This window comes from Salvelinus fontinalis, chromosome 20 (genome assembly GCF_029448725.1).
Source record: "Salvelinus fontinalis isolate EN_2023a chromosome 20, ASM2944872v1, whole genome shotgun sequence".
Lineage (NCBI taxonomy): Eukaryota > Metazoa > Chordata > Actinopteri > Salmoniformes > Salmonidae > Salvelinus > Salvelinus fontinalis.
The window spans coordinates 23,286,439-23,295,650 of record NC_074684.1 but is presented as its reverse complement, the minus strand read 5'-3'; the positions used below and the strand labels follow the sequence as shown (position 1 = coordinate 23,295,650).

General features: G+C 47.5%; 1 protein-coding gene across 1 annotated transcript; it reads right to left on the bottom strand.

Annotated features, from left to right (window-relative positions):
- Positions 1-683: 683 nt before the first annotated feature.
- On the bottom strand, positions 684-3,564 carry LOC129817533 (CCN family member 2-like). The gene is made up of 5 exons (XM_055872903.1): positions 3,249-3,564; positions 2,775-2,991; positions 2,395-2,649; positions 2,064-2,275; positions 684-1,937 (listed from the first exon to the last, which is right to left on the bottom strand). Exons 1-5 carry the CDS (start codon positions 3,306-3,308, stop codon positions 1,641-1,643), a joined length of 1,041 nt encoding a protein of 346 aa, XP_055728878.1. The 5' UTR covers positions 3,309-3,564; the 3' UTR covers positions 684-1,640.
- Positions 3,565-9,212: the final 5,648 nt, after the last annotated feature.

The window sequence follows — 9,212 nt, the reverse complement described above, 5'->3', positions numbered from 1 at the left end:
CTGAAGTTTATTTAGTGCTTCATCCGGGTAGCAGGAGAGTAGAGCATTGCAGTAGTCTAATCTAGAAGTGTCAAAAGCATGGATTAGCTTTTCTGCCAAATGTTTTGAGAAAAATAAATCTGATTTTTGCAAAGTTACGAAGATGTAAATAATGAGTCTTTTGACCAACCAGATCAGCTCTTTTTCCAATAATTGTGCAAAAGAACAGAATTGGTCTGCTTGAGACTGCTCCTTTCCTCAGACCCTGCCAGAGTGAGTTTCCTCAGTCTGCTGTCTGGTTAGTGTGTAAACACACGGACAGGACAGGTAGCTTGCCGCACCCTCCGTGCAGAGAATAGAGAACTTTAGAAAAACGTGTCGGACGTCTGCTTGTGTTGTGGCTAAAAAGTGAGACAGACTACACTTTAGGCTTAGAGACTGGGTGGTCTGACAAAGCATGGACCTGGACCACACACAATCCAATGAGTGGAATTTCAGTGGTCTGACTGCTGTTGTTGAACTGAAAGTTTTAGCACATAACTGCTGTGTAAAAAACATATTAGTGGTTGAAGTCATATGTTCAAGTTTGGGACAACATCGGGGTATGATGAGGGGAGCAGTTCTGTAGGGTAGGCTACCGTTTCAAGCTCAGCTGGAACAACACAGTGAAAGAGTGGAGCAAAGAAAGGAAGGAAGGCATCATGTTTATATAAAAAATATATATTTTATTCCAAACTACAAAAGTGAAAACATGTAACTTCTTTGTCACACTTCTCAATAAAATAGTACCAAAACTGTCACAGGAACAGTCAAACCCAGCAAATAAGCTATCAATAAACATATTGAAGCAAGAGAAAAAACAAAAAACAAACGTTTTTTAACTTTAAATTAACTTCAACAACTGTACAACAATATGTACAACATTTACAGCATCAATAATATCTAAAAAAGGAATGAAGCTACAAATCCTCCAGTCTTTTTTGACAAAATACAGATTCCTTTCTTGCAACCTGTATCAGTCAGTCAAAGTCAAACACCTCTTTTCTCAGTGCTGTGGCAAACCCTCAAAGCATGCACACTACGCTCCTTGTCTGGGAGGACGGCTGTTTTTCAGCATGGGATAAACCATGACCTGTCATTAACACTGCAACAGTTAGGCTCTGCAAACAGTGAACTATACAGAAGGGCACATTCAACTAGCACTCTGGTGCTGTAGCACTCTGGTGGGTAAAGGATTTAAGTGTCTCTACTGGGGTTAAAAGTTTTCACCCTTCGTTACTGCAAGTGCTCCGAGGTTGGAAACAACCCAGTTAGTTGGATCCACACCACAGTTTAGGGAGAGGGGAACATGGCATCAGCCAATTTGTGACAACAACATAGGTTGTCACATAGTAGAACAATAGTGCAGTATTTTTCTTGGGGCCGCAGAGCAGCCCCCTTGTCTTTAGGGAAAGTGGCCCTAAACATCCATCAATATACTCATACATATATACATTGAATATACGCATATAGGTTTCTGTCCTTGTACAAAATGCAAAATTAGAAAATTAGAAAATAACAAACGAAAAGAAAAACAAATATTGTGCTGCGAGATGAGATGGATATCTGTTGGATTCAAGTTAAGAGTCATTGGTTGTTTTTCTCTTTGGTGATGCAATTATTTACGCCATGTCTCCAAGCATCTTCTTGTAGTACATGGACTCGAAGATGTCGTTCTCGCCGGGGCAGTTGTAGTGGCACGCACAGGTCTTGATGAACATCATCTGCTTCTTCATGACCTGGCCGTCGGGGCACTTGAACTCCATGGGCAGGGTGGTGGTTCTGTGGGGGGTGCAGCAACGACCATCGGTGCACACTCCGCAGAACTTGGGGCGGAAGGACTTGGTGGTGGTGCAGCCAGAGATCTCAAACTTCATGGGCTTGGACACTCTTGGTGTGCGGATGCATTTCTTTCCCTTCTGGAAGAGCAAAGCAAATCAAAACACAAACATTAGTGATCATTCCTGCATTCTTGGTTAGAGGAAGTGTTTCTATTGTAGTGAATGGGTAGGCTAGTTTGGGTAGGGGTTGAAGGATGTCTTTACCCTAATGCTTTGCTCCATGTGGGACTCGCAGGGCCTGACCATACATAGGCGGGACTGTTTCTCCAGGCGGCACTCGCGGTTGTCATTGGTGACTCTGGTAGAGATGCCCAGGCCGCAGGTCTTAGAGCAGGCGCTCCACTCAGTGGTCTGGACCAGGCAGTTCTCCCTCATCATGGAGGGGTCAGGCCCGTAGGTCTCCTCCTCTCTGTAAGCTGCAGGCAGAGAAGGGGAAGTGACATTAGACTCTTTATCTATCCCCACACTCAAAAGCTGACCAGATTACATCACTACAATGTAACTGTATGTCCAAGTGTCTAAGACTGAGACTCACCAGCGAGAACAGAGCCCACAAAGCTGTTTGTGTGTTGGGGGGCATCGCACACCCACTCCTCGCAGCACTTCCCGGGCACTTTGACGCGGTGGGGCATGGGGCAGTCAGGGCTGGGCAGGCGGATGTCCATGCTGCACAGGGGCACACAGCCCACGGCACCGTCCAGGCACGTGCACTGGTATTTACAGCTGCTCTGGAAGGACTCTCCACTCCTGTACATCATCCCTCCAATCACACAGGTGGCGCCACCCTTAGCTGTGGGAGGCGGAGGATAAGAAGAGAACGTCACATCTCCAGTCACACAAACATTAGCAGAGGAAAATAATTATCTATGAGTCAAAGTACTATAACTACAAAGAAGCCTGTTGAGAGAGACTCACCTGTACAGACTCCTATGCGGCGGTTGATGGGGGAGCCAAATTCACAGAAGAGTCCTTTGTGGGGGTCACACACGTCCCTCTCTGTGCAGAACTCGCCCATCTGTTTGGCACACACCCTGCAGCAGCTGCAGGCATCGGGTACCAGGCTCACACCAGGAGGGCACTGGGGGGCCACATCGGGGCAACTACATTGCCCACTGCACTCCTGAGCCACAGCCTGAGGGGCAAAGAGATAGGAGCTCTGTTAGACCCAGATCAAAATGTCACAACTACTAACATTACAGTACATCAACACCAAGAGCTAGAGCATATATAGCCTCATATAACTGTCTTAACAATATATCTATTTACATTTCAACTGCTGTAGCAATGGACTAGACATGCTGACACCTCATTGCGGTCTGTCTGGTACATGGTGCATTAACACAGCAATACAGTTCCCATGTAACTTGAGTCTCAGTAAAAGTGTCTTACCAGGTAGGAGAGAGTGAGGCAGAAGAAAGAAATCAGTCTCATGTTCATTCCAGCAGACATTTTGCTTTTCTTTGTTTTTCTCTGAGTATCTTAGACACAAATAAGTCTTCAGGTTCTGCAAAAGTCTTCCTTAGTCTCTTGCGAGTAGTCAGGGAGTTTGTCGTCGGATCGAGTAGATCTTGTAAGAAATGTCTTGTTCTGGTTATTTTCTCTGTTGAGCTCTCGTAGTTGTCTTGGTCAAAGCTAGAGTTTAGCTTCAGTAGTATATCTGTTGCTGCTCTTGTTGCTCTCTCTTGGAGGAGGAGTTGTTCTGTGTCTGAAGCTAGGAGCTCTCCCTGCATTTATACACCCAGGGCTGCCGTGACGTGCCAATGGCTGAATGGAGTCCTGGACAAACATGGACATTCTTGGCATTCTTTCCTAGTTTCCTGCCCCCCTCTCTCTAGACCCCCCCCCCCCCCCCCCACACACACACACACACATCCAGCATTCCTCCTGTCTGAAATCAAAGTGCTGTCACATATCAAAATAAAAGTGCAGTCTTGGCACTATCCCTCAACTTTCCTTTTTATGTTTAACCGGCGGTTGTGTTCTATCCCGCAGAGACTGTAAACCTCCCCTATTATTGATAATTGCTGCCTTGCTGTTCTCCTAGCTCATCACACATGGATTCTTCACTAGTGACAACAAATACTTTCAATACCTATTCTTACAGGTGTATTTTATTGTGAAACAATGGGCTGTAGTGTAGTTCACGGCTGGATTTAGTCACTGTTACAAAACAGTACCATTATTAAACCCCTGTACACCTTCAGGGGTGTTTTGTGTTTGAAAGAAAAGAAAAGATTTATAACATTTTTTATTTAACCTTTATATATACACTGAGTATACCAAACATTACTAACACCTTCTTAATTTCTCCCCCCCTCCCCATTGTCCCTCAGAACAGCCTCAATTCATCAGGGCATGGACTATACAAGGTGTCGAAAGCGTTCCACAGGGATGCTGGCCCATGTTGACTCCAATGCTTCCCACAGTTGTGTCAAGTTGTCTGGATGTCCTTTGGGTGTTGGGACATTTTTGATACACACAGGAAGCTGCTGAGTGTGAAAAACCCAGCAGCGTTGCAGTTCTTGACACCAACCGGTGCGACCTGGCACGTACTATCATACCCCATTCAAAGGTACTTAAATATTTTGTCTTGCCCATTCACCCTCTGAATGGCACACATACACAATCCATGTCTCAAATGTCTCAAGGCTTAAAAACCCTTCTTTAACCTGTCTCACCCCCTTCATCTACACTGATTGAAGTGGATTTAATAAGTGACATCAATAAGGAATCATAGCTTTCATCTGGATTCACCTGGTCAGTCTATGTCATGGAAAGAACAGGTGTCCATAAGTTTTGTATACTCAGTGTATATTATATTAGATTATGCAATATCCTTCACAAGTCTAATAAATCAGAGGTATTGAGATTTAATCAACCAAGTCCTTAAATGGGGGTTTGTATAAACCCCCATATATAAGACTCTTTCTCAGAAGTTCTAGTCTTTGGTTTCAATCATATACTTTTTTATAGCCATGTGCTTTCACCTCAATAAGAAAGTTTAGCCCATGGACTTTAAAGCAAAGGTGTTTCACATTCCAGGTGTGGGATCCTATTTTGCTCCATCAGGCTCTAGACACTGCGCAGACTTGAGGATTGCAGGAAAGCGGCTAGACTCTGGGGTTTGTATATTTTTGATAAAAGGATCACACAAGCCCCAGACTCTCCACCTCAGTCTTATGAAAGGCAGCCCTGCTCCTCACCAGCCACCGAATCGGAAATGAAAAACTCCCAGAGAGAACTTGGAGCTGGAGGAATGCGCGGCTGCGCCAGCCGACATACTATTACTACATGCACACACCGACTGGGAGGAAGCGTGGCCTTATATGGGAATCTTCACGAGCAGCTTGTCTTTCCCTTTTTTTCCCGACGTGCTCTGAGCACACAGTACTGTAGGAGCTCCTCAGGGGCTGTACTGTCTGAAAAAGTTCTCTCTGGACAGTGTGTGGCATGGTAATGTTCCCTGTCTGTCAACACAGATTAATTCGTGGCCAAGCAGAGGCTGCCAGTTCCTTAACCCCGTCGTGTCAAAATAGTAGCAGTTTATCTCGTATTTGACTGTGTGCTCGATTTCCTGAACCAATAACAGTGTGGTGTGGCTTTCCATTGCAGTATTGGGTGTCTGGATGAACTGAACTCCCCTCCACAGGGCAGTGTTCAATAAACCACTCTGTGTGAGGTAAAACTTAGCTGTATTAGCATCAGATTCCCTGTCTTTGGCTGTTGTCCTGGAGCTCTCCATTAGTGCTCTCTCTCTGTCCCCCCCACACCTCTCTCTCTCTCTCTGTCCCTTTCTCCCCCCACCTCTCTCTCTCTCTCTCTCTGTCCCCCCCCCCTCGCTCTCCCCCTCTCCCCTCAGCCAGCGCCTGCTGGTGTACACCTTTTCCCTACGACATTCCTCACTCAATGGCACATAGGTAAATACCTTCAGGTCTGTTAACCTTTAATGTCATGCTCTCTGGTTTTCCATGGTCGCTAAAAGCGGTCTGAAACTCTAGCTTAGGCATGGCAAGTATTCCAAATTCAACATTCCACATTGGGTGCAGACAATAGCACAGCTATTTTCCCCTTTAGTGTCTGTACCCCCTTGAGGACAGGTATAGATAGGTACAGTATGTATATCCCATGAGATCATGACTTAGAGATTCCACTGACCGCGAGTCCAATTTGGAATAAGTGACAGGGTGCTAATGTTGGAGTGACAGGCAGCAGTTAGCTAGGGTCAGAGGTCAAGAGCTGGTGACGTAATGGAAAGGATTCCACATTCAGTGTAAATAAAGTAGCCAGCAGATATGTACTGTGGGATGTGGCAGACCTGACCATGTTACTAATTTTCCAATTTCTTGTACGGAGGAGGGTGTTGTGGTTAAATTGTTCCCATTAGCAGATATAAACTTTCTGTCAAGGTGTAATTGTCTGCGTAGTGTTCCATTCCAGTTATCTCCATGTCCACTACTAATGTGCGTCCCAAATGGCATTATTTTTGACCAGATCGCTGCTGGTCCTGGTCAATAGTAGTGCACTATCTAGGGAATAGGGCGTCATTTGGGACACAGACCTTTTCTGTTTGAAGTTTATGCAACTGTGTTCAAATTGCAAGTGTTCTATCTGAGGTATTCCATCTACAGTGCCTTCTGAAAGTATTCATACCCCTTGACTTTTTCCACATTTTGTTATGTTACAGCCTTATTCTAAAATGTATGAAAAAATTTCCCCCTCAACAATCTCCACACAATACCCAATAATGGCAATGCAAAAACTGTTTAAGAAATTGTTGCAAATGTAAAAAAAACAACTGAAATTTACATGAGTAATCAGACCATTTACTCAGTACTTTGTTGAATCACCTTTGTCAGCGATTACAGCATTAAGTATTCTTGTGTATGACGCTACAAGCTTGGCACACCTGTATTTGAGGAGTTTCTCCCATTCTTCTCTGCAGATCCACTCCAGCTCTGTCAGATTGGATGGGGAGCGTCGCTGCACAGCTATTTTCAGGTCTCTCCAGAGATGTTCGATCAGGTTCAAGTCCGGGCTTTGGCCGGGCCACTCAAGGACATTCAGAGACTTGTCCCGAAGCCACTCCTGCGTTGTCTTGCCTGTGTGCTTAGGGTCGTCCTTTTGGAAGGTGAAGCGTCACCCCAGTCTGAGGTCCTGAGCGCTCTGGAGCAGGTTTTCATCATGCATCTCTCTGTAGTTTGCTCCTTCCATCTTTGCCTTAATCCTGACTAGTCCCCCAGTCCCTGCCGCTGAAAAACACCCCCACAGCATGATGCTGCCACCACCATGCTTCACCGTTGGGATGGTGCCAGGTTTCCTCTAGACGTGACACTTGGCATTCAGGCCAAAGAGTTAAATCTCGGTTTCATCAGACCAGAGAATCTTCTTTCTCATGGTCTGAGAGTCTTTAGGTGCCTTTTGGCAAACTCCAAGCGGGCTGTCATATGCCTTTTACTGAGGAGTGGCTTCCGTCTGGCCACTCTACCATAAAGGCCTGATTGGTAGAGTGCTGGCAGAGATGGTTGTCCTTCTGAAAGGGTCTCCCATCTCCACAGAGGAATTCTAAAGCTCTGTCAGAGTGACCATTGGGTTCTTGGTCAGCTGCCTGACTGAGGCCCTTCTCCCCCAATTGCTCAGAATGGCCAGGCGGCCAGCTCTAGGAAGAGTCTTGGTGGTTCCAAACTTATTCCATTTAAGAATGATGGAGGCCACTGTCTTCTTGGGAACCTTCAATGCTGCAGAAATATTTTGGTACCCTTCAGCAGATCTGTGCCTCGAAACAATCCTGTCTCGGAGCTCAATGGACAATGTCTTCAACCTCATAGCTTGGTTTTTGCTCTTGACATGCACTGTCAACTGTGGGTCTGTTACGTGCCTCCTAACGGAGGGAGGTGCAGGAATCAGGAACAGGAGAGCAAGGAAATCCCAGTGGCATTTTTTTTTATTGAGCAGTCCCAACTCAACTACAACATGGGACTGAAACGAGCCCAAACGAGGTTGCCACACACACAGAGAATAAAGCGCTACACACGGAGGAGAAACCTCTACTCCTAACTCAATACCAAATGGCACAACTCCCGTGAGAAAAGAAACCCCATGCTGCAGACACGCACCCCTAATAACGTAACCACAGAAAACAATCCCGCACAAAGACTAGCAGGCAGAGGAGGTAAATATACCCACTGAAATCAACTAATAAGACACAGATGTAAACAATACAGACAGACACAAACGAAAAATGAATCGGTGGCAGCTAGTAGGCCAGTGACGACGACCACCGAGCACCGCCCGAACAGGGAGACAAGCCACCTTCGGTGGAAGTTGTGACAGTACCCCACCTGACGCGTGGCTCGCCGATGCCGGCCTCGAGGGCAACCCGGAGGACAAGGCGCAGGGCGATCCGGATGGAGGCGGTGAAACTCACTCAGTAGAGATGGGTCAAAGACGTCCTCCACCGGCACCCAGCATCTCTCCGCCGGACCGTACCCCTCCCAATCCACGAGGTACTGGAGGCCCCTCACCCGACGCCTGGAATCCAGTATGGATCGCACTGTGTATGCCGGGGCCCCCTCGATGTCCAGGGGGGGCGGAGGGACCTCCCGCACCTCAGCTCCTTGAAGCGGACCAGCTACCACCGGCCTGAGGAGAGACACATGAAACGAGGGGTTAATACGGTAATAAGGGTGGAGCTGTAACCGATAACACACCTCATTTATTCTCCTCAGGACTTTAAATGGCCCCACAAACTGCGGACCCAGCTTCCGGCAGGGCAGGCTGAGGGGCAGGTTTCGGGTCAAGAGCCAGACCCGGTGGGGGCCTCACTGCTCAGGTGCCCGTGGACGGCCTCCCGGGTTTCCTTCGAGCGCTTCACCCAGTCCTCCACCACAGGAGCGTCGGTCTGGCTCGGATGCCATGGTACCAGGACCGGCTGATATCCCAATACGCACTGAAAAGGCGAAAGGTTAGTTGAGGAGTGACGAAGTGAGTTCTGGGCCATCTCTGCCCATGGAATGTACCTCGCCCACTCCCCTGGCCGGTCCTGGCAATACGACCGCAGAAACCTACCCACATCCTGGGTTACTCTCTCCACCTGCCCATTACTCTCGGGGTGAAAACCAGAGGTCAGGCTGACCGAGACCCCCAGACGCTCCATGGACGCCCTCCAAACCCGGGACGTGAACTGGGGACCCCGATCAGAAACTATGTCCTCAGGCACCCCGTAGTGCCGGAAGACGTGAGTAAACAGGGCCTCCGCAGTCTGTAGGGCCGTAGGGAGACCAGCCAAAGGGAGGAGACGACAGGACTTAGAGAAACGATCCACAACGACCAGGATCGTGGTGTTACCCTGGGACG